At 44.1% G+C, this 26,174-nt stretch overlaps 1 protein-coding gene across 1 annotated transcript in view; it reads right to left on the bottom strand.

Annotated features, from left to right (window-relative positions):
- FER1L6 (fer-1 like family member 6) overlaps window positions 1-26,174 on the bottom strand; it is a 132,253-nt gene that overhangs the window by 86,284 nt on the left and 19,795 nt on the right. Inside the window, exons 10-17 of the mRNA XM_005688861.3 lie at window positions 22,754-23,106; window positions 18,825-18,933; window positions 17,778-17,961; window positions 11,859-11,979; window positions 10,323-10,423; window positions 5,020-5,110; window positions 1,930-2,049; window positions 187-339 (exon numbers count right to left, since the gene is read on the bottom strand). Coding sequence (XP_005688918.2) covers window positions 187-339; window positions 1,930-2,049; window positions 5,020-5,110; window positions 10,323-10,423; window positions 11,859-11,979; window positions 17,778-17,961; window positions 18,825-18,933; window positions 22,754-23,106 — 1,232 coding nt within the window. The remainder of the gene's footprint in view (window positions 1-186; window positions 340-1,929; window positions 2,050-5,019; window positions 5,111-10,322; window positions 10,424-11,858; window positions 11,980-17,777; window positions 17,962-18,824; window positions 18,934-22,753; window positions 23,107-26,174) is intronic.

Below are 26,174 nucleotides of genomic sequence, written 5' to 3'. Positions count from 1 at the left end.
TGGAAAATATTAGGATGGTCTACTTAAACATAACTTGAATCAAGAAGGGGCAAGATGTTCTAGTTGCCCTCAGATTTTTGAAAGTCTTAGTGTTGAGTCATAAATCTGGACACATACTAGGAATTCTGTGTAACCCAGGAAAAACAGAGATTTCCTGTCTTTGAGTCAAAAATAGTACAGACTTACTTTGAGGAAATGAGTTTTGATCTTCCCGCAGTGTTGCCCCATCTGGTCCCTGATGGGGGAATAGAGCAGGTCCTTGGCGGCGATGCGGGCATACGCCACCCTCTTGTTGTTGCTCAGCATCCAGATGAAGACGTCAGGGATGGTGTGCTGTGGCTGTCGGGGCAGAGCAGTTGGTTGTGATAGGTGGGTATTTACACGGGCATTTCCAGGGTTCTCCTATACCAAAACAACCCCCTTCTGCAAAGGTTCTGTGACTTAAACCGTCTGGGTACTGAAACACCTGTGCAACCAAGCAAGTTAAGCACAGCTTCTTTGAGAAAGTCTTAGGTCGTGGAAATCCCATACACCAAACTGCTCATCACACTTTGACAATACACAAGTCAGACCCATGACTTGGCATCTTTGCTCTCCTACTTTTCTCCATCTGCAGAACAAACACTTTCTATACTTTCCCATGGAATTTTTTCTTTGCACTCTTGTAAGAACAATTTAGTTTCAAGCAGTGGACCTCCTAGGAGCCTGGTAACATTTCCAGAACATTCAGATGAAAAAACAAAAATCCGTGAATGTCCTTGGATGTCTTTCCATCTTCAGGAAGGAAAAACAATTTTACAAGGGACTTTATACCTAAAATATGATTGTTAAGTATTTTCACTCCATTTTAGGTGTTTGTTCAGGAGAAACTGCATTAAACTGCGTGGAAAATTAGACTTTAAAGTTGAGCTAATCAAGATAAGAATTGCAGAATTCCCTGCCAAGAGACCCATTACATAGTGAGTGTTTGAAACGCACATTTCTGAGCCAACATAGCTTCCAAAACTAAAGGGAGGTGCATTGTCATAAACTAGCTTTTGACATCCTTGGACTGTAAGCAGATGCTGTTTCTAACCCCATAACCCTCGAGTGTAACTGGTACCCTTCCTCTCTTGACATGGAAACAAGGACACTCGTGGGAAGGGTTTCCAGCCACAGGGTTGGTTAGTCACAGCCCTGTTTCAAACGTTTTGGGTGCTTATTAAAATTCCTGCATTCCAAAGTGACTGTCTCAGGGTTTTTTATGCTTCCAGGGAATGACTGATTTGCAACAAGAAAAACAACTTTCAAGAACAACAGAAGCTGTAAATCTGTACCTCTCCCCGAAACCTTCCCACAGGAAACCTGGTTCTTATAACAGAAGCAAATATGAGGACTTTGTAAAGCTCATTCTGGTTGTCGCCAGAAGATATTACTTACAACTAATTTTTCCCCCTTTTCCTGCTCTTCTTTTTATTTATTTTTTCTTTTTTTAAGCTTAAACTTCTTTTGGTATTAGGGTATAGACGATTAACAATGGCTTACAACTAACTTTAAAACGAGAAGATTTGTTTTAACTTTTACTGAACATGAGCTTCGATCTCAGTTTTCTTAGCCAAAAATCTATCAAAGTTCTTGTGCTTATTTGGACTTTTCTTGAGCCTACTAAGAAGTGTGGTTTTTTCTGTTTGTTTTTGTTTTAGGAACGTGCTTTTTATTTCCGCTGACTACTCAGGCTTCGTTTAAAAAAAAAAATCCATAAAGTCATATATGTTTGACTTAATTTAAAAACCTTCCTTCTCACCCTTCAAATGAATACTGCCTCCTCAGCTCAGCAGAACTTGAGAGAAAACACAGCTCCATCTTTCATCCTTAGCAAACATTCAAACCCCCCAGGAAGGCATATTCAGGTTAATCTTTCAAATGAGCTTTGGCTGTAGAGTTGATTACCTCATCCACAAGAAAGCGGATTTTTTCCACAAAGTTTTGGGCTGTCTGGATCATTTCTTCAAGAGATAACTTTTTCTTCTGCTGCTGAGTGAGCCCCTTGGCTTCCTTGGCTATCGCCTCCTAAAACAAAACAAGAGTTGGTGTAGATCTTTCTAGAAATCTGGTTAAGAAGCACAGTCAAAGTGCTTGTAAGCTCCACAATGAGCCGTCATGAGGGCAGTTTCAGAGTCTGCATGCTGCCCGTTAACAGAAGGAGGTGGCTCAGACAGTAAAGAATCCGCCTACAATGCAAGAGATCTGGTTTGATCCCTGGGTTGGCAAGATCCCCTGGAGGAGGGCATGGCAACCCACTCCAGTATTCTTGCCTGGACCCTGTGGACAGAGTCTGGCGGGCTACAGTCCATGGGGTTGCAGAGTCAGACCTGACTGAGCCACTTTCACTTCAGGAATATGGAAAGAGGGAATATTATTTCACCTTCATTTGACAGATGAGAAGCTGAGGCCAAGAGAAGTCAGTGTCTGATGGGGTTCCTGGCTCATGGCGGGTGTTAATGTTTGTGGAGTGAACAGACGAGTCAATAAATTGGGGACAAGCACCAAGTACGTACAGCCTCGTGTTCCCTGCACCCAGGGCCTGGCGCCTAGGAAGCCCCTGATTAGAGGACCTGAATGCCTGCTGTGGACCAGGCACTCCCAGGAGCCAAGGCCTCGGGGAGGGGAAGGACACAAGTTTCCCTTCCCTGAGGCTTTGACAGTCAGTGAGGTGAAAGCAGTACTTGCAAATAACTAAACCGTGTGAAACACCAAGAGACTAGAGGGGCCAAAGCCAGGTTTTATGAATAATGCTAAATATGATATTTTAGCTGAATCTTTAAAAATACATTGAATTCATCAGATGATAAGAAAAAGGACAGTCCAGATGGAAGGAACAACTACATATGAAGATACATAGTCAGTAAGGGTTCAAAATCATTGCTGCTCAGATATATAGGAAGGGAGAAATGGGAGTTAAGATTGGGAGACTAGGCTGGGCCCAGATGCTGAGCAGCTCTGTATGTCATGCACAAAGGAATCTGGCCTTTATCTTTTGAACAACTGCACTGTTTTTGTTGTTCAGTCCCTGAGTCATGTCTGACTCTTTGTGACCCCATGGACCATAACCCACCCCAGGCTCCTCTGTCCTCCACTATCTTGCAGAGTTTGCTCAAATTCATGTTCATTAACATGGTGATGCTATCTAACCATCTCATCCTCTGCTGCCCCCTTCTCCTTTGGCCCTCAGTCTTTCCCAGCATCAGGGTCTTTTCCAGTGAGTCGGCTCTTCACATCAGGTGGCCAAAGTATCGGAGCAATTGAGAGACCCCAGTGATATTTTCTGGAGAAGGGAATGGCAACCCACTCCAGTGTTCTTGCCTGGAGAATCCCAGGGATGGCGGAGCCTGGTGGGCTGCCGTCTATGGGGTCGCACAGAGTCGGACACGACTGAAGCGACTTAGCAGTAGCAGCAGCAGCAGCAGTGATATTTTCATGAAGAGCGATCTAAGCAGGTTTGTGTTTTGGAGACCATTCTGGAATGTGGACTGGAGGAAGATGACTGCAATTGTCCAGGCCAGAGATGCTAAGGCACTCGGGTTAGGTAGTGATTCAGGGTATAAAGAATAGAGTAAGGGCCAGAGTCTTTAAAGGCCAGGCCGAGTCCCTGGCCTGGGGTCAAACTGACCATTTAGGGTGAGGTATAGGGTTCAAAGTTGATTCTTAGGCTTCTGACTGGAGCAACAGGGGAGGCTGGTTGCTCCCAGCCAATGCAGGATGGGGAACAAGCTTAGGTGGGAAGATAATGGGCTGAGTGGGGTATGCTGGGTCAGAGGGGCAAAGAGGCAGCAGTTGATGTGTCCGCTCGGAGGCTGGAAACACAGGCCTGGACATGGGGAAAGAGCCGAGCCACTACAAAGTGCTCCCATGATGGGCTTGTTCCGGACAAGGACTGCCGGACACAGAAAAAGAGAGCTCGGCGGGTGATACACAGGGGATGGATATTTCAGAGGCAGGGAGGGGCAGTCACAGGTGCTGAGGAAGAAATGGGTAGGAAGATTTTATATATGGTGGGAATCTGGTCTCCCTGGGAGTAGGGGAGAACACAAACCATTTATTATTCTGGAAAGAAGGATGAGTCAAGTGTTCAGAGACTCAGGCTTTAGTCTCTGGAGTATACTTAACTAGCTATGACTTTAAAAAAAAAAAGCGGTTCATCTCTCCAGGGCCCATTCACATCTTTAAAATGTCCCTGGCCAAACAGAGTCGGGTTTTTTTGTAAACTGGAGGATAACTGCTTTGCAATATTGTATTAGTTTCTGCTATACATCAGTGTAATCATCCATATGTATACACGTATCTCTTCCCTCTTGAACCTCCCTCCCACCCCATCCCACCCCTCTAGGTCATCACAAAGCACCAAACTGAGCTCCCCGACACTGAGGAATTTCATTTTGCAGAATTATCATGACTTCATACAAGATGCTCCCTGGTGCCACGGCTGGAACTGAAGTTTCAAGGAGAAATAATCAGGGTCTGATTTGGCCTAGCAATTCCCAGTTGTCACTCATTCAACAGGGACTGAGCGACTCCCAGGCACCCAGCACTGGGCAGGGTTCACAGGATGCAGAGAGGGACCAGCCACCGCCCGACCCTGCAGGGCTCACAGCTTTTCATACAGTTCGTAAAGGAAGGACATCGAGGAGAGGAAGCCTAGTTATTTCTTTTTGTCTCTCAGCTCAGGAGGCAGAAGGTTAGGTGCAAGAGTCCACAGCCTCTGACAAGACACACATGCCAAAAAATGAACAAGGCCTACATCAGAACAGAATGTAGCGCTGGTGGGCTTCTCGCTCATTCTTATAAACAATCAATACATGCTAGCTCTTCTCCAGCGTACTCATCTGTTTGTTCCCTTTCCACTCATTCCTCTATATCACACAAACATTTAACCCTTAGAACCTTATCCTCATGTGGTCTATGACCTATGCTTCATCTACGAGGCTTATTTTTAAAGCACATGTTTTCGTGCTTCCCAAGTATAAATAGATTTTCACATACCAGCTCCTGCCAACAGAGTGTAAGTCGTTTCTTATCTAAATTGGTTTGGTTCAACATCTTGGGCTTCATTTCTGCTTCAGAGATAAAGGCGCTAGAAGAGAAGAGAAACAGTTTTCAAACCTACTTAGTGAAAATTCATTTCTATAATTCCAGAGATTTGCCAGTATATTTTCTACAATGCAGTGGCAAAGTTGATGAAGCCACAGAGCCAAGGCTTTTTTTTTACTAGGATTAAGCAATGATGCACTAACGTTTCTTTTCTTTATTTAAAAGAGTTAGTTATTTATTTGGCTGTGCTGCGTCTTAGTTGTGGCATATGGGATCTAGTTCCCTGACCAGGGATCAAACCTGGGTGCCCTACATTGGGAGTTTGGAGTCTTAGCCACTGGACCACCAGGGAAGTCCCTGTACTGTTTCTGAGAGACAAATGAGAATGGGAATTGATGTCCAGGTCCTGCAATGATTTGGGGAATGCTTGTTTTTCCACTTTCTTTTGGTATATGCCTAATGTAATGGCTAAAACTCAGCAGCTGGCCACAGGACTGGAAAAGGTCAGTTTTCATTCCAATCCCAAAGAAAGGCAATGCCAAAGAATGTTCCAACTACTGCACAATTGCATTCATCTCACACGCTAGTAAAGTAATGATCAAAATTCTCCAAGCCAGGCTTCAGCAATATGTGAACCATGAACTTCCAGATGTTCAAGCCGGTTTTAGAAAAGGCAAAGGAAGCAGAGATCAAATTGCCAACATCTGCTGGACCATGGAAAAAGCAAGAGAGTTCCATAAAAACATCTATTTCTGCTTTATTGACTATGCCAAAGCCTTTGACTGTGTGGATCACAATAAACTGTGGAAAATTCTGAGAGAGATGGGAATACCAGACCACCTGACCTGCCTCTTGAGAAATCTGTATGCAGGTCAGGAAGCAACAGTTAGAACTGGACATGGAACAACAGACTGGTTCCAAATAGGAAAAGGAGTACTTCAAGGCTGTATATTGTCACCCTGCTTATTTAACTTCTATGCAGAGTACATCATGAGAAACGCTGGGCTGGAGGAAGCACAAGCTGGAATCAAGATTGCCAGGAGAAATATCAATAACCTCATATATGCAGATGACACCACCCTTATGGCAGAAAGTGAGGAGGAACTAAAAAGCCTCTTGATGAAAGTGAAAGAGGAGAGTGAAAAAGTTGGCTTAAAGCTCAACATTCAGAAAACTAAGATCATGCCATCCGGTCCCATCACTTCATGGGAAATAGATGGGGAAACAGTGGACACAGTGTCAGACTTTATTTTTTGGGGCTCCAAAATCACTGCAGATGGTGACTGCAGCCATGAAATTAAAAGACACTTACTCCTTGGAAGGAAAGTTATGACCAACCCAGACAGCATAATAAAAAGCAGAGACATTACTTTGCCAACAAAGGTCTGGCTAGTCAAGGCTATGGTTTTTTCCAGTGGTCATGTATGGATGTGAGAGTTGGACTATAAAGAAGGCTGAGCATTGAAGAATTGATGCTTTTGAACTGTGGTGTTGGAGAAGACCCTTGGACTGCAAGAAGATCCAACCAGTCCATCCTAAAGGAGATCAATCCTGAGTGTTCATTGGAGGAACTGATGTTGAAGCTGAAACTCCAATACTTTGGCCACCTGATGAGAAGAGCTGAGTCATTTGAAAAGACCCTGATGCTGGGAGGGATTGGGGACAGGAGGAGAAGGGGACAACAGAGGATGAGATGGTTGGATGGCATCACCGACTCAATGGACAAGGGTTTGGGTGGACTCCAGGAGTTGGTGATGGATGGGGAGGCCTGCGGTGCTGCGGTTCATGGGGTCGCAAAGAGTCAGACATGACTGAGCGACTGAACTGAACTGAACTGATACAAGTTCATAAGAGCAAACCCAAAATAATGCAGTTATTTTGCAATTCCTTTTTTACAAACTTAACACACACCAAAAGGTTCCTAAAAAGTTGTATGTCAAGCAAATATTTTAGTTTCAAAACTGGGCTATGTCCTCATATTTTTAAAAATATACAAAGGACTGAACAGTAACACTTTAAGAGATTAAGTTAACCATGTGGTCAGTAGAAAAAGGTTGAGTGCGATGAACTAGAAATGGCTTTAAACGTGGGAAAATAAAATATTGCCCTCATCAGCAATAATTTAAATGCAAGTTAAAATTGATGCCATTTTCACTTATTAAAAACTGGATAGTATTCAAGATTGAAAATATTCGAGAGGAAAAAGTCATTCTCCTCTATTACGATAAGAGAGTGTTAATTATTATAATGTTTAGGAGGTAATTTGACAGCAGTTATTGATATATAAATGTCCATATAATTTGATCCAAAAATTATACTAGAATTCTATCCTTTAAAAATAACTGAAAGTTCTTGCAAAAAAAATGTTTATACAGTAATGTTTATTGTAGCACCATTTATAGTAGCAAAATAGATCAGAACAAAAATATCAGGGGCTAGTTAAATACTACATGATATATATCACATGACTAAACAGTGGGGTCAACTATTAGTTACCGCTGTAGAAAGATGCTGGTGATACACTGTTGAGTGAAAAAGCAAGCTGCTGAACAAAGTGTGCAATATTTGTAAAGAAATAGAGCATTCTTATGAATGTGTATGTTTGCAAATGCACAGGAAAAAACCCAGAAAGACCAATCAAATTCTGCTCTCTGAGTGGGACTGAAGAGACAGAACTGAGAACATTTTTACCCTACACATCCTGGGTTTTGTTGTCGTTGTGAGATGAGCATGTAGTACTTTTGTGATGAAAAGGATCAATTACAAACGAACAAAACGGGGGTAAGATACCAAACCTCCCAGCTCGGGGTCCCACACAGAAGCTCTGCCTAGTGGCAGCTGAAGCTTCGCCAGAAACTCTCTAAATTTTAAAGAAGAATAAAAGGATTCTATTTTGAGGAAGGCGTCTTGTCACACGTCTACCTTTTTTTCCTAGAGGCAGAAGGAATCCATTCCACTCCCAGCACGGATCAGCCCTAAGAACCATGATGAACACGTCTAATCTCTCTCCCTTCCACACAGGGGGAGAAATAGCTTATTTTCCCTTCAGAATGGGGGTAGATGACTTTGGCTCATGACTCTGATCATTCTTTATCTTTTAGACCCAGCCAACTGTGGGGTGTGGGCAGGCTCCTCACTTCCACATGGCAGGTGGTCTGGTCCTTCTAGGGGGAAGCCCCAAAGTCAGGCTGCTCAACTGCCAACAGGTTGGGGGGAACCACAAAGCCTCCTTGACCTCAGGTCCAAACTGCTTTCTTAAATCCCTATTTACCAAATATAAAACAAATGTCTGATCTCTGTCTGACCCGCATGTATATTTTTCAGTTGGTTTTAAACTTGCAGAAAAGAAAGGAATGATTATCGCATCAAGCAACCTCCTAGTAAAGAAAAATTTCCCAGCTATTAATTTGCCCACAATTTCTAAAAATGATCATAAAGGGAATTGCAGGTGGCACTTAGCTCACAGCAGGAGTAGCACTGATTCATATTGCTTCTGTGAAAAACAGAAGACAAATCAAGATAGAAAAAACACATATTTATTTCTCCGCTTTCTTCCTTTTTTAAAAAAAAAGTAAAAATGCTCGGGTAGTTGAGAGATTAGGAAAGACAAACTTGCAAAGCAGAACACAGGAATTTAGCTATCTGCTGTCTATTTGTTTGTTTTTTTTTTTTTTCTTTCCATCAAATGAAATGCCACTCCTTTTCCATTCATTCTATTGTGACAAATTTTCACTGTTGCTCAAGTATTGACTGATTCATTTCAAGAGTTAATCCAAGTTGTTTCCTTTAAGGGAGGCAGCCTCTAAGATGGTCCCCACCTCCTGCTATTCTTGCCATCATATGGTTCCTCCCCTTTGAATATACATTAGTCCCAGGGATTGGTTTCTGACAGAACCCATCAAAACTGATGGGATGTCACATCCAAGATTAGATTATAAAAGACCCTGATGTCCAGCTTGCTGGCATGTCCTCTCTGACTCCTCTGTCTCACACTCCGATGAAGTCAGTTGCCAGGTTGTGAGAGGTAGCGTGGAGAGACCCATATGGCAAGGAATTGAGGATGACCTCCAAACAATAGCTGGCAGGGAGCTGCAGTTCTCAATCCTCCTCAATCCAACAGTTTATAAAGAACTGAATTCTGCAAATGACCACATGAGTGATCTGGGAAGTGAGTCCTTCCAGGCTGAGCCCTGAGATAACTGTAGCCTTAGTCAATGCCTTGAGTACAGCCTGGGATAGGTTCTGAGCAAAGGACCCGACTAAGCCATATCTACATTCTTGACCCAAGAAACTGTGAAATAATAAATATGTTTTAGTCACTTAAATTTGAGGGTTATTTGTTACTCTGCAATTGGTAATTAACATACCCTATTCATTTTTTTATTATATTGTCTACCTCTTGGAGTAAGAGTCATTAATTGGTGCTTATTAATGTGGCATACAAAAAATTCTGTTAAGTAGCATTTGATACAATTTATCCATCTGACTGGGATCCCTGGTTGCTCAGCAGTAAAGAATCCACTTGCACTGCAGGAGATGCAGGCTCAGTCTCTGGGTCAGGAAGATCCCCTGGAGAAGGAAACGGCAACCCACTCCAGCATTCTTGCCTGGGAAATCCCATGGACAGAGGAGCCTGATGGGCTGGTGTCTATAGGGTCACACAACTCAAGTACAACTTAACAACTAAACCACCACCACCGCCATCCAGTTGCCAAATAGTTGTTGCATGTATGCTAACTTGCTTCAGTTGTGTCCAACTCTCTGGACTAGCCCACCAGGCTCCTCTGTCCATGGGATTTTCCAGGCAAGCGTACTGAAGTGAGTTGCCATGCCCTACTCTAAGGGATCTTCCTGAGCCAGGTTTCGAATCCACATTGCTTAAGTCTCCTGCATTGGCAGGCGGATTCTTTCTTACTAGCACCACCTGGGAAGCCCAAATAGTTGCTGAGTACCTACCAAATGCAGAGAAGCATGCCGGACACTAACACTGCTAGCAATTTTCTTGTTTCAAAAAGAATCTCTGCAGTAAGTCTTCCTTTTCTTCCCTTTTCCTTTTTTTCCTTTGCTTTATGTTTTAGTTAAGTATCAGAAAGCAATAGTGAGCCCACAGCAGCTAAATTACTGAACAAAATTAAGACGGATGTAACAATACTCAATGTTCATTTGACTACATGTAAAATTGACTATTTTCTAAGGTAAGTAAAAGCTGATTCCATACAGCTCAGCTCCCCGGATGCCATCTGTCTCTCCAGTACCTGCTTTGACTGATAAAGTCACTGAGCACCAGCTTCATTTTCTCTTCTGGGGCTTCCTCTGAAATCTTAATCAGTTCTTTTACTTCCTCTATACCTTCTTCCTGAAAACAAACCACACAGGTGGAGGGATGAGAGATGGGAATGAAACTTTGTTGTGGAGACACTGATTCTAACATTCACAGAAATTATATTCAGCTCATATTTTGTTTTGAAAAGGAAAGAGGCAAGAGAGGACACTGTCCATGAGTTATGTGAGCTGGAAAGGGATATGTGAGCGGAATCACAAAGGGAAGGTGCAAGATACCGAAGCAGCATGTTCCCTGGTTTTCTTTACCCCCCGGGGCTTAGGTGGGACAGCATACATTTATTGCATGTAGGTGCTATTTTAAATGGGCTTCCCAGGTGGCTCAGTGGTAAGAATCTGCCTGCTAATGCAGGAGACAGGAGTTTGACCCCTGGACCAGGAAGATCTCTGGAGGAGGAAATAGCAACCCATTTCAGTATTCTTGCCTGGAGAATCCCATGGACAGAGGAGTCTGGTGGGCTACAGTCCATGGGATCCCAAAGAGCTGGACACGACTTAGCAACGGAGTATGCATACACACCGTTTTGAATACTTTCACACATTCAATTCCTCAAATAATTCTGAAGGAAAGGAATAAGATATGATGGGAGAGGATAAGAGGAAACGTCAAAAAGCTTCTCTGAGGAACTGCTCAAACCTGAGCTATGGAGGCTGACTGGGCTTCCTTGGAGAAACATGATGAGGAAAAGCAGCCCAGGCAGAGGGAAGAGCATGGAGGTGGCTAAGAGGCACAAAGGAGCCTAGTTTCTTTGAGACGCCTGAAAGGAGACCACTGTGCTTGGAATAAAGTAAGGAGGAGGAGCTTGTGAGAGACAGGGCCAGAGAGGTGGCAGGGCTTGACTTTGGAGGGAATTATCTACTTTGGTAAAGACTTAGGATTTTACACTAGCTGAAGTTAAGATCTATCAATTTTGTGAGAATGCTGTCCATCCCCTGACCTTTGCAGATGAGGAAAATTGTCTACCCTTAGGTTTTATGGGCCTTCCAGGTGGCGCTTGTGGTAAAGAGCCCACCTGCCAATGCAAGAGACTTAAGATAGGTGAGCTGTATCACTGGGTGGGGAAGATCCCCTGGAGGAGGGCATGGCAACCCACTCCAGTATTCTTGCCTGGAGAATCCCATGGACAGAGGACCCTGGTGGGCTACATTCCACAGGGTCACAAAGAGTTGGACGTGACTGAAATGACTAGCATGGATCATATTAGGTGCTATAACAGGTAGAGCAGAGCAGGGATTTCAATTTGGAGAGCTTGATTTAAAGGTGAGGAATTTTGCAAAACGTATTATCATTTCCCTGGGTTCACATGGCAGGAGCCATGCGTCATCCAAATGCAGAGGCCTCAATTCTTTGGTATTTAAACTGAGGCCAAGACCCTCTTCTGGGTGGGAAAAGATCCCCTTTGCCTCCAGCTTCCCAATATTTAAATCCATCACCCATAAGAGTCACCTACCAGGAGGTCTGCCATCTTCTCCAGCATGTTGGACCAATGTAGCCTAAATGTCTGGTCTCCCCAAGAACTGACGAAGTAGACACAGGGCTTCTTGGCCTCAAATGGCAAATAGTTGTAATTCCTGGGAAAACACATTAGGTCTGGAAGTTAGTTGGCAATCAGTGTTCTTCAGGCAATTCCAGTCACGTGTTCATGTTCCATACATCCTGAGTGGACTGGGGAAAGGATGGTGACAAAATAGTCACACTATTAATTCCACCCTTAGCCTCTATTTGGGGATCCATGAACGCTAAGCAATGAACAGTTATATGGCTACAATGAAGAGGCAGTAATGGCTACCACTCTGACCCAGGGCAAAGCTTAGAATGAACACCAGAATGCAGGATTTAATTGGCAAGCCCTCTTCAAGGAAAAATTCTCTTTCTCATTGAGAGAAGGAAGAAAAACTAACATTTTCCTTTCCCTTTAATTCTATATGCTAAGAACTGACTGTGTAAGGATCAACTGAGATAACAGAGGTGAATGTATTTTATAAACTGAAATCGCTAGAGAATTGTAAGAAGGTAATAATATTAATGAGGATAAAGTCATGTGCTTCAAACTCAACTCCAACATTCCATGGCTGCCATCCATCCATCCAATGTTTGTTGTTGCTGGGCATTGGTGCCAATAATATATTGATCGGGAACCCACTTCACTAAGAAAGGACCAGACAGATGGCAAAGTAGCTGGAAGGGGAGACATGGAGCCAAAGAGAATGGTTGATGGTGATGGCTGGATATGCTTAAATGATGGTGAGAAAAAGATAGTTCAGAGGATGAGACTGAAGACAGAAAAGAAGGGACTAACTGGGAGAATTCAGTTCCCAAGGATGTGGATGTGGACGCAGGTAAGATGGGAGAGATGCAGCCAAAGGCTGAAGTTCCCTGCTTAACGACAGCCACATCCTTACCCAGTTCTGCCCCCAGCCCCCTGTGATTTTCCCACAAACATCTGGGTGTGAAGAGAAACATGGAACGCAGGCAAGAGCACATTTCTTCTCATGGGCATTGGTTGGACAGGGGCCCTAATAAATGTGGACAGTGTTAGGAGACATGAGCTTCTAGAGGTTGGGGTGGAGGGAAAGTGAAAGAGAGAGCTTTGTTTCCATTCCAAAAGCTACAGAGGACTTCAGCCTGCAAGAACGCATGGTTGTTCTTTTTAGCTCTCCAATCTAAGTTTCTTCTAGAGGCCGTAAAGTTAGCAAAGATGCTCTGTGGTCTGTTCTGCAGAAAACAAACCAGCAGGCAACCATTCAGAAGAGAAGCCAAATAAGTCCTTGGCAGAAACTGAGGTTATGATTACAGCAGGGGAACAAAATAAAACTTAACAAATAAGGAAGGTCAGAAACTGCTCTTTCCTTTATCTTGTTAAAAATGCTGGCACTGAGAAAAACAAATGTCATATAATAAGGCTCATATGTGGAGTCTAGAATTGACAGAGATGAACGTATTTGCAAAGCAGAAATAGAGACACAAACATAGAGAACAAACTCCTGGATACCGATGAGGGAAGCAGGGGTGGGATGAATTGGGAGACTGGGACTGCATATATATACTATTATAAACAAAATAGGTAACTGATCAGAACTTACCGTGTAGCACAAGGAACTCTACTCAGTGCTCTGTGAGGACATAAGTGGGAAAGAAATCTTTATTTTTCCTTTTGAACTTCTTATTTTGTATTGGTGGCACTAGTGGTAGAGAACCCGCCTGTCAATGCAGGAGATGTAAGAGACAAGGGTTCGACCCCTGGGTCGGGAAGATCCCCTGGAGGAGGGCATGGCAACCCACTCCAGTATTCTTGCCTGGAGAGCTGCATGGACAGAGGAGCCTGGAGGCTACAGTCCATAGAGCTGCAGGAGTTGGACACGACTGAAATAACTTAGCACAAAGCCGATTAACAAAGTTGTGATAGTTTCAGGTGAACAGTGAAGGGCCTCAGTCATACATATACATGGATCCATTCTCCCCCCGACCCCTCTCTCATCCAGGCTGCCACATCACATTGAGCAGTGTGGGAAAGAAATCTTAAAAAGAGGGCATATGTGTATATGTATAACTAATTTACTTTTCTACACGGAAGAAACTAACCCAACATTGTAAAGCAACTATGTGCATGTGAAGCCGCTTCAGTTGTGTCCAACTCACTGCGACCCATGGACTGTAGCCCACCAGGCTTCGCTGTCCATGGGAGTCTCCAGGCAAAGTAATTATACTCAAATAAAGATTTAAAACAGATGATGGCACTGAGAATCCTGCAACTAAATAAATTCCTACTCAATGCTGTGCTCTGTCCCAAGGTTTCTTTGGTCTGGATGATTTTGTGCTAACGGTGTTCAGAGCCTCTGTGTCTTTGGCTCCCAGGTCCTCCAGGTCTTACTGGATCTACAGGGCTCAGGATGCGGTATTTTCTCCGGCAAACGACCGTGCAGATGGAGAGCAGCAGATGGGAGGGTACCACGTTGCCAGTGGGAAGAGAAGCCTAACAGTTTGAATGGCTGCCCTGATGTGCCATCAATCAGCCTTGTGAGTCTGGGCAAGGGTAGGCTGGAAACCTGAGAATCAAATGATGATCTGACTCTGGGCTTGTGCTCCAGTCTCATTCTTGCACTCCAGCCCCCGATGTAAATTATATGTAAATGCACATGCTTTAGGAAACTGGAAAGCCCAGAGCAAACCCAAGGTGATGTTTCAAGTGTCCGGCTAAACCACTCCTTATAAGGTGGTATTTCAATGGAGGCAACAGACAAATAAGTTGCATGTGTGTGTGCACACATGTGTGTATCTGTGCTCATGGGTGTGGACACTGTGGGTGCACAGGCATGTGTGTGTGTGGGCATGCACAAGTGTGTTGGGGGTATATTCTATTATAGAATCTTCTAATTCAGATGCTGCCGTTCTTGGCTTACCACTATTTGGATAGAACTTCAACATAGTGACAGAAATATACAGAAAACCCCCAAACATCAGCATGACTTATTTTGGTCTCTTTGAGTGAGCTGGTTAGTACTAACGTGTGGCCCACTGAAGGATTCTCTAGAGCCCTCATCTCCCTTTAAGCCCTGCCCACACTACATCTCCTGATATTACCACCACTATCAGCAATGGGCTAGTCTAACAAGGTGGGGATGTTTTCACTGCCTGGTCCCAGAGAAAGGATGCAGAGTGCCACTGAGAGCCTCAGAAAAGCCTCCCAGAGCTGCAGATCCTGCTCAGTGATGTCCTAAGGTTTGACACTGGACAGAGAAACCATTAAAGGATGGGGAAGTTTCGGGTCCTTTTTGGTGCATGTAAGGGAGGATGGGCCATCAAGCATGGCTGCCAGGGGGCCAAAAAAGACCCCAAAGAAGGTGGTCCATGGGAGAGACAGGGTTTAGAAAATGTGCAGCCATGCCCAGAAACGAGAGGACACACACCCAGGGTTATTTTCACTTACTCCTTCCTACTTTGTCCCAGACAATCGCTTTCCATCCTTAAGCTCATTCTCACTCTTTAGGGTGTCACTTTTGTTGTGACCTTTGCCAACTCTTCACCTCCTCCCCTTTCCACTCTCTACCCCCATGATATCCGGTGCCCAACTCAGTTACAGCATTTCTTTAGCTCATTCAGAAACAGGTACGAGTATCTACTACATGCCCAGCGTGGAGATGAGCAGATACAAAGGTGAACAAGACACCGTCCTTTGCCCTCTGACTGCTCACCATCTAATAGAGAAACAGACGAATAAAAACAGCTGAATGCAGTGTGAACGGTGTTTGATGGAGCTGAGTGGAGAAGTCCAAATCAGCCTTGGGATTCAGGGAAGGGAACTTGAACTTACTCTTTTTTTTTTTTTTAATGTTTTATTTTTTATTTATTTATTTTTTTCTTGAAAGGTAGTGGGAGCTAGCCATTCTGAGGATGGCGCTTATTGCCTGGCAGAGGCAAGAACGTGTTCCAGGGTCCAGACAGAGCAAACGGCAGGATTCATCTGGGGAATGGCACTGGAGGACTGGTGGAATTTGGGGAATGGGCGGAGTTTATTGTAAAAAAGTGAATGGGGATCAAATCAACAAAATATGGCCCCTGAGATTAATCCTGAAAGGCACAGGCAGGACTTCCCTGGCGGTCCAATGGTCAGGAATCTGCCTGCCAATGAAGGGGGCACAGGTTTGATCCCTGGTCTGGGAAGATTCCACATGCCACCGGGCAACTGAGCCCATGTGCGACAACTACTGAGCCCACACTCTAGAAGCTTCGAGTAGCAACTAATGAAGCCCACACGCCCTCGAGCCTACACTCTGCAACAAGAGAAGCCACTGCAATGAGAAGCCCTCGAACCTCAACTAGAGAGCAACTCCTGCTTGTTGCAACTAGAGAAAGCCTGTGTACAGCAGCAAACAACCCAGCAATGCCCCAGATTAATTATTTATTTTTTAAAAACCACAAGCAGCCAATGGGTAATGTCAAACTGGGGGAGTGGGGAGTTCAGACGGATAGTTTGGTGATTTTCTTGATGCGGGTCCTAGCCAAGTAAGAGGTGTTTAAAATAACTTATGCCAAAGATACCAATCGACTAAATTAAAGAAATGGCAACAGGGCACACACTTGAGAACTAGAATTGACCAGACTTCCTCACTGATTGGATGTGGGTAAGAAGGGAAAAGATGATGATTGACGGATTTCCAATTTGTGGCTGAGAATGCAGTGAGTTGTAGGACCAGTCTCTGAGATGGGAAAGATAGGAAAAGGGGAAAAGCTGCCTGTGAAGACGATGAGTCTGATGACTAGCTCGGGGACACCCAAGTAGAGTTGTTCAGATCTGCTGTTCAGGAAGAAGGCCGTCTGGGGAAACAGGTGTGAGAGTTCTTATTATTCTAACAGTGGTCAGTAAGCCCTGGGTTCGTGCCCAGAGAGACTGTCTAGATCGAGAAGTGTAGAGACTGATGAGAACTAGCGATGTGATTCCAATCCCTTCACATGTAATGAGCAATGTTCTCTTATGACAATCCCATGAGATCATATTCTTTTTACTCCTAGCACAAAACTCAGAACACAGAAGACTCTCACTACGTGTGGCTTTCCTTTCTCATAAGACACTTGGTTGACATCACTGTCTTCAGACAAAGTTCTATAATTTCACTTCTCTCTGCAGCTTGAAACGTCATGTGGGTTAAAGATCGTTAAGGGTGCACGTAGGAGCCCCAGCTGTTTTCTGAAATGGCCTTTTTTCATGGCTAAGGATCAGTTTTGAGTTCTTCAGTTTGTGCCCAAAATAAGACGAGAAATGATGTAATTAATAATTCCACCAAGTTGAGTTTACATTGTGTTCAGATGACTATAGTAACTGTTGATAGGATTTTGGATGGAAATGTTAACTTCTGACCTCTCTGTCTTGTTATGCTTCAAAGTTATAGGATAAAGGGAGCTTCAGATATGGTAATAAGAACCATTAGCATCACTCTGTCCTTGAATGAATTAACCGGATGTGTCATTTGGAGAGTTGTCAACATGAGAATTCAGGAGAGTGGCATTTATCCTGTCGGTCTAGTCTGTGCCTTGCACCCATAACTAAGATAAAGAATGTTTCTAGTCTTAGGGAAGAACTGAATCAAACGGTCATGGAAATGGGCCACGTTTCCACAGTCAGAAACGCTGGCTCCTCCCACCTCCTGGGGCCCCTGTGCAGGTGGGCTCAGTCACTTCAGTCGTGTCCGACTCTCTGCGACCCCCTGGACTGTAACCCAGCAAGCTCCTCTCTCCATGAGATTCTCCAGGCAAGAATACTGGAGTGGGTTGCCATTCCCTTCTGCAGGGGATCTTCCCGACCCAGGGATCAAACCTGCATCTCCTGCATTGCATTTACTTCCTGAGCCATCAGGGAAGCTGTGTCTCCTACCTATTCCCTTCTGTCACGAGTGGCTTCTCTGGGTGAGTGGTGGAGACCAGGGGAATGGCGACATCATGGGCTGCGTCCCCTTCTCCTTCGTGCAGCAGTGGCAGAGTGTCTTCTTCAGCTGAGTCCGCTGACTTCTTCCTACTCCTGTGATGCAACCCTCCATCAATCAGGTTCCCAAAATTACCTGTAGAGCCAGTAGCGAGGGGAGAAGGGCCAGATGTCAATAAGCAGAATTAGGCTGCTTGGCAGAAAGGATCCGAGCTTATGTCTTCCCAGGGCAGAGTAATAAGCTCTCAATATGAAGGCAGGATGATGGTCAGATCAAAGAAATAAGATTAGCAATGATACGAAGCCATCATCAGGTTCCATCTTAACGTCTTTTTTTTTTTTTTTTGTAAAAATGACTTAAGTTACAGATTAACTGGATTCCTTCTCCATTTTTTTCTGCTCCAAAATTTCCCAAATGTAAATCAAGACCTTCTCTGATGGCATGCTCTTTCTTGGAGTGGTTTTCCCAGGTGCACATCAGTCCAGGAAGACTGCTGGGAGTTACAACAATAGCATCTATTATACGCATAGCATGTCATGTGCATTAATTCATTAAACTCTTGCCATAGCTTCATAAGGAATTATCACTATTTCCATTTTATAGATGAAGAAAGCAAGACCAAGAGAAATTAAGTGATCCTAGGGTCAGGGAACCAGGATTAGTAGTCCAAGTCTGTCTGGATACAAACTATACTCTCAATCTTTTTATTTTAACTTATTTTTAATTGGAAGATAATTGCTTTACAATATTGGGTTAGTTTCTGCCATACGTCAACAAGAATCAGCCATTTTTATTTATACATTTTTTTAATTAAAACTATGAAAACAAATCTATCCCTTACATATTGACTCTAGAGGGGACAAGGATTTATTCATTTCTTCCTGAAGTGCAAACCTCCACAGAATGCTACCACCTGCATGTAAGGCATTGATTCATTCATTTAAGAAAGAGGTATAAAGTTCAGCCATGTGCCAGGCACTGTGCTTGTCTGCACTTACCAATAGAAACTTCAAAGCTAATGGGTTTATCTCCGATCCTCCGGTCTATCATGGTAGCTTCGAAAAATGCTCCAAAGAGTAAAAATTCCTCATGTTTTTCTGGTACAATCTATAGAAAGAAAAAAATACATTAGACGGCCCTGGATCTTTTTATAGTAGGAAGAAACTGAATCAGTGAGGCCAACCTGGTCCAGAATGATTTATAGAAACCTGAGTCTTGGTGGCAGCCTGATATGGTACATCACTTCCACTCTAATTAGACTGGCAGGAACCAGGACCTACACACTGCAAATCCCAGTTCAGCCATTTGCAATGATGTAGTTTCAACCTTACAATCAACTCTCCTTTCATTTTACAGGTAAGCTGGGTATATGTATCTTGTTAAGAGAGTGATGGTTCCAGAAACCAGGTGACACATCGCATTTCTGAGTGAGGAGGCTGAATGAGCTGGCGCTTTTATTCTGTGCCTTCTGGCTGTACCCTTGGATTTACTGAGCCCAACGGAAAGAGCAGTAAGGTTCACTGAAGGAAATACAGCAGCTGTAGTTTCAGAGGCTAAGAGCCCCATTCAATCAAGAGCTCTTAACTCTGTCTCTTTCTCTCTCTCTTTTTTTTTCCAGCCATGAGGGATCTTGGTCCCCCCAATCAGGGATCGAAGCCAGGCGTCCTGCGTTGGGAGCACAGAGTAGTGAGCACTGGACGGCCAGGGAAGTCCCCTCCTCTCTTTCTGAGACTCTTCCTTCACACACAAGCCCCCTGTGCTGCTGGCATCAGCAGGAAATGTTGCTATTGGCCAGAAAGTGTGGGACAGGGTGGGGCCAGGTGCTGACTCTTAGTCACAGCACGTGCCACTCCCGCCTGCCGCCACTGCGTCCCTTGGCTGTAAGCCAGCCCCTTATCATGCCTTCCTGAGGCCAAGTTTACTTTCTGGGAGGAGGTCAGAAATCACTCAGAGACCCAAAGGGAATGGAGGCCATGGAGCCTGGAAGAGGGACCGCAGTTTCCAAGGCCAGGTGACCCCCTCTTTAAATCCCAACTCTGCTGCTTCCTAGCTGTTGACTGGGCAAGCCGTGTCCGCTATCCAGGTGCCATGTTCCTTGTCTGTGAAATGAGCATCATAGCAGGACCTACATGGGGAAGGAATGAGATCATCTATGTGCAGTACCTAGGATAAAGCCTACACACGCCAATGCCATAAGCGGAGTCACCGCAAGTATTTCAACAGGTTATAATTCATGTCTTAATCCCATCCACCCTTCAAAGTCCAACCCAAATGCCTCTTCTTCTGGAAGCCTCCCTTGATGCCCTGAGCTAGAAAAACAATGGTGGTAGTGTTTACAGAACTCTCATTGTGTGTCAGACATGGAGAGAGTAGCATGGAAACATACACACTACCAAGTGTAAAATAGATAGCCAGTGGGAATTTGCTGTATGACACGGGGAGCTCAGCTGGTGCTCTTGACAACCTGGAGGGGTGGGATGGAATGGGCAGTGGGGGAAGGCTCAAGAGGAAGGGGACACATGTATACCTGTGGCTGATTCATGTTGATGTATGGCAGAAACCAACACAGCATTGTAAAGCAATTCTCTTTCATTCAAAATTTCTGGATCACTATGCTGTACAACTGAAAATAACGTGGTATTGTAAATCAACTATACCTCAACAAATTTTTTCACTTTAAGTAAATAAACAAAAATTTAAAAAAAAGAATTTGATCTGTATTATCTCATGTAATTCTTGTAACTGTCCTATGAGAGGGATCTTTCTATTCTGTCCATTTAAAGGTGAGAAACTGTAGTTTCATGAAAGAGTAAGATATCTGTTCATAGTTACTAAACATGAGTAATAGTAATTGAGCACCTACTATGTGCCAGGCTCTTTTCTAATAAGCACTTTGTTGTATTAATTCATTAAATCATCATTATAAGCCTATGAAGTAGAGGTTATTTTTGGAAATAAACCCAAGGAGCTTAAATCACTTGCCCAAAGACTCAAACAGATACTTGTCCGGAGACTGGATGGTAACCGCTGCACCATACTGCCACATCTTAAACCCAACTGTCTTATTTGGGAGCCCAATATTTTAATCCTTACACTGCGCTCACCCCAGGAGATAATATGACTTCATCTTTACCTGCTTAAGGCACTTTATCACATTCTACTTCCTATACATTTATTTTGTAGGTCTTATCTCCCCTTCTATACCATAAATTTCATGCAGTCAGGCTCTATTTTTATTCCTACCAATGCTGAGGACTTAAAAATGAACACAGGGCAGGAATAGAGATGCGGATATAGAGAACGGACTTCTGGACATGGGAAAAGAGGAGGATGGGACAAAGTGAGAGAGTGGCACTGATATATATATATATATATGTATATATATATACATACTACCATGTGCAGAATAGCTAGCAAGCAAGAAGCAGGGGGCTCAGCTCCACGCTCTGTGATGACCTAGAGGGGTGGGATGGGCAAGAATGGGAAGGAGGCTCAAGAAGGAGGAGATATATGTATCCTTACAGCTGATTCACAACGTTGTACAGCAGAAACTAACACAACATTGTAAAGCAATTATATACCAAGAAAAAATAAAAATAAATTTAAAAAAAAATGAACACAAAGGTTTGACAGAAGGGAGATAAGCGTTGATGGTGATGCTGACGATGAGTTTAAAAAGCCAGCATTATAGGACCTCATTTGTCCAGATTCACAATGAGAGCAAGGCTGCAGCAAGGGAGATTAGAGCTGGGGGAACCTGGAGAGCTAAACAAGATGATGCTACAAAAAATAGATATTATCATGTTAGTAAGGGCAAACTCTGAGCTGTTGGGGCTCTGGGGAAGGTAGAAGCTCTAGTGTGGTAGTTTTAAATTACATCCACAAATTCTTGGAAAATCCTCCCCTTAAAAGGTGAAGCCTCATTCATTCCCCAACCCTGTTTCAATGTGGACTGGACATGTGGCTCATTACTAACAATTAGAATGTGGCATAAATGTCTGTGTGATTTCCATGGATTTGGGCAAAAGAGACATTGCAGTCTCTGCCTTGCTCTCTTTTGGGTCATCTACTCTGGCAGAAGCCAGATTTATTAAATCCCAGCAGTAAAATTAAGTGGCTTTTCCGAAGCTAAGTTGACCTACATACTAAAAATCCTTCTGTGTGTTCTAGTCTCTAGCAGGAATGGACAGCTCTGGGAGACCAGCCACCCCATCCCTTCCCCATCTGAAATTGGAGTCTGGCTGACCTGAGAAACACCCTCCCAGAGGCAGAATCAAGCTCTAACCTACCCACCAAAATATAAAATGCCTTCGTTTGCAGTGACAAGGTACTATTGTTGAACTTAAAGACTGAGAGCTTAGCCGTGGTTTATGTTTCCCTTGGGGTCCCAGATCTCTCACCCCTAACACAGAACTGGGCCAGAAGATGCTACTCTGCTGTTTGCCGAGTCACAAGCAATGATAGCCGTTCCCTCCGGCGGTGACGTCCCCACAGGCATGGGGCAGGGGAGCAGGTGTCTCGGTTTCTTGTGTCCCTGCTTGTCACCCACACTTCCTCCTCTTCATCCCTCATCCCACATTATCTCATCCAGAATGCATGCTGAGCTAACAAAGCTAAACACAATTAGGCCCCAGACAGAGTTCAGTCCGTCACCCGGCCACCCACTCCCAACAGCTCCTCCAGCGTGCTCTAATTTTATTTTACTTTGGTGTCCATGGGAATCTGTGTTTGGGGGGATGCAGACGGAATGCAACATGAGCAGATGACTATGATGTGAGCAGGAAAAGGCAGAGGATCAGCCCCGAAATCCAGGGCTGAGCCAACACACATTTTGCAGGGTCTCTGTGGGTCTCTGGGGGCCCATGGCAGATGCTGTCTCTGCCCTGGGCTCAGGGCACAGTCTCAGTGGAAGAGCGCTCAGACCTACCTCTGGGGGCACGTCAAAAGGCTCCACCTCGGCCTCTGTTGAGTTGGTTTTGTCTGAAGCCTGCTGGGCTTTGCCATCGTCAGCTTTGTCACCCTTGTCTTTACTCGCGCCTTTGGAAGATTTGGCATCTTTGTCCTTCGGAGACAACTTGAGCTCCTTGAGCGCCTTGGAGAATTTAGACTCCTGTGCCCCTCCCGAGAGGATCTCCACAGCAATCTCCACCAAGACCCTGCCCCGGAATGACACGCCTTCTCCGAAGCCTTCATTCAGTTCCTGGTAGTCATCCATCAGACTGTGGTTCCTGGGTGAGCCATACAGGTTAATCCAGGCAGGTCCAAACGTGGGCAGGAAGCCTAGAAAGAGCCCAAGCTTTAGTTGCTAGGTTATGCTTTCAAGCTGGTTACTGCTTGATGAGAGTTGTACACATTTGTTTAGAAATGTATAAAGAAAAGACAAGAGAACATATTTACAGATATCCCATCATGGGGAGTTCCTTGGTGCCTTAGTGGTTAGGATTCTGGACTCCAGCCGCACTGGGTTTCTCTTCCAGTTCCTTCTGCCTCCAAGCTCCTTTCCAACGCCATATGCTCTCTCCTCTGCCCAGAACCCTCCTCTCTCTGCCTGATTCCTCTCCATGCCACAGCAGCCTGGCCCAGGTTCAATCCCTGGTTGGGAAACTGAGATCCTGCAAGCCATGAGGCTCGGTCAAAAAACAAAACAAAACAGAACATCCCGGACTTCCCTGGTGGTACAGTGGATAGGAATCCACCTTGCAATGCAGGGGGCACTGGTTCGATCCCTGGCCTGGGAAGATTCCACATGCCACAGAACAGCTAAGCCCGTGCACCACAGCTATTGAGCCCGTGTGCTACAGCTACTGAAGACAACATGCCTACAGCCTGTGCTCAGTGACAAGGGAAGCCGCTGCAATGAGAAGCCCATGCGCTGCAACTACAGAATAGCCCCTGCTCTCCAAAACGAGAGAAAAGCCCGCGCGCGGTAACCAAAATTAGAATAAAATTAAAGAAAGAAAGAACATGCCATCACAATTGGCATTCTGCTATGTTTCTTTCTAGTCTTTCTTCCATGCATATGTTTAGGCTTGTCCATAATTTCTGCAAGACTATGCTGACAAGCATTTTCATTCATCAAACTTTTATGGACTCCTAACATGTGCTAGGCATCATTTTAGAGACGAAACGTAAAGCCCAATGGAGATTAAATCAGATACAAACATGAAACAAATATTCACATTACAAATGCTGTGAAGGAGCTTTATCTTGTGCTGCAAGGACGAAGAGCAGGCTGCTGTGGCATGGAGAGGAATCAGGCAGAGAGAGGAGGGTTCTGGGCAGAGGAGAGAGCATATGGCATTGGAAAGGAGCTTGGAGGCAGAAGGAACTAGAAGAGAAAGCCAGGGTGGCTGGAGTCCAGGGAGGGAGCGGGTGAGAAGAGTGTGGAGAGGCGAGTGGGTCTGTCTTTATCCTAGAGATTATGGACTATTCTAGAGGAGTTTGAGGAAAGACATGACCTACCCAGATGCGTGTTTTTAAATTCACTCTGATTGCTATGTGAAGGGTTATAAGAATGGATGTGAGCGCACTGGTTCGAGGACTCCTTCATCATTAAAATTCAAGACATGGATAGCTTGGACCAGGGTGATGGTAGTGGAGATTGAGAGAAGTAAATGTTCTGAAATGTGCTCTAAACGTAGAACTGAAAAGACCTGGTGATCTTAACTTACTCTTAGCATAAGTTGCTTCCTTTCTGGATCCATAGCATCTGGGAAAATGTAAGTGTCTGTGTAAACATCTCTTTGGCAACAAAATGTTCCTTTTGTTTTCTTTTCTGCAGCATGTAAGATCTTCATTCCTGGACCAGGGATCGAAACTGGGACCCCTGCAGTGGAAGCTCAGAGTCTTAATCACTGGACCGCCAGGGAAATTCCTAGAGTGTTCCATTTTGACTGGCAGTACAGATGGTGGCCCTAAGCTTGACTTCCTGGGTTCAGATCTCAAGTCTCAGCTCTGCCATTTTCAAGCTGTGTGACCTTGGAGAAGTCTTTTAACTTTCTGATGCCTCAGTATCCTCAACTGTAAAATGGGGCTTCCCTGGTGGCTCAGAGGTTAAAGCATCTGCCTGCAATGCAGGAGACCTGGGTTCGATCCCTGGGTCGGGAAGATCCCCTGGAGGAGGGCATGGCAACCCACTCTAGTATTCTTGCCTGGAGAATCCCATGGACAGAGGAGCCTGGTGGGCTACAGTCCATGGGGTCGCAAAGAGTTGGACATGACTGAGCGAGCGATTTAACTTAATAGTACCTATCTGAGGATTAACTCTTGGGATAATCTAATCTATCAGGATTAAAAGAGATAATATTAAGTGCTTCACTGAAGTCTTTAGGAAATGCTCTAAAATATTAGCTGTTACTCTTAATAAGTGCATATGTGCTAAATCTCTTCAGTCATGTCCAACTTTTTGTGGCCCTATGGACTATAGCCCTCCAGGCTCCTCTGTCCAAGGGATTTTCCAGGCAAGAACACTGGAGTGGGTTGCCAAAACCTCCTCCAGGAGATCGTCCTGACCTTGGAATCAATATGTATCATAATTTGCTTAACAATTCTTGTTGATGAAAAGTTGCCATATGCTTTATTGTTATCAATAATTTTAATACCTGAAAGCTTCTTCTCTCCATCCCCTCACCCACTGCCCCACTCTTCCATGGACTAGATTCTATCCTGCCTTTGAATAAATTCTAAGAAGTAGTGATATTGTTTTAAAAGAGGTAGGAAGATTCTACAACCCATGATATCTACTTTTTACTATTGCTATACATCTTCCCGAACCCAACAAAGTGATTCCAAAAAGTTGTGCATAAAATATTTCTATGTCTTGTTGAGAAATCCTATAGATGGGCAGATGTGCTTTCTACATAAAGCAATCTGAGGCAAACACTTCCACAACGTGGAAAGTTAAAAGGTATCTATTTATTAAGGCCTTTCTATGATGACACTCTTGTGCAGGGCACAAAAATGTGTAAAACTTGTTCTCTGCATAAGCCAAGCCTTTTACAGTATAATGTGTATACACACACATATACACAAATACATACATTAATTAACACAAATTTGTAGTGCAGAGAAAGATTCTCTTGAGATTTAAATAAAGGGAAGGTAGGTTGGGATATTTAGAGAATTATCAGCTATTAATTTAGATTTTGCTAATAGAGTAAGTCCCCTACATATGAACATGTAAGTTGCAAGCTTTCAAAAAGTTGCAAATGTGTGCCAACCCTTATATGCCAGCTGTTGTACTGTACTACTGTACTTTTCAAGGCACTGTACTGTAAGATTAAAAATGTTATATTTTTTGTGGTTTTTTATGTATGTATGAGATGTATAAAAAGTATTATCAACCTATT

The sequence above is a fragment of the Capra hircus genome, chromosome 14 (genome assembly GCF_001704415.2).
Source record: "Capra hircus breed San Clemente chromosome 14, ASM170441v1, whole genome shotgun sequence".
In the NCBI taxonomy this organism is placed as follows: Eukaryota; Metazoa; Chordata; class Mammalia; order Artiodactyla; family Bovidae; genus Capra; species Capra hircus.
Note: the sequence above shows the minus strand (reverse complement) of the source record. Positions and strands in the feature narration are given on the sequence as shown.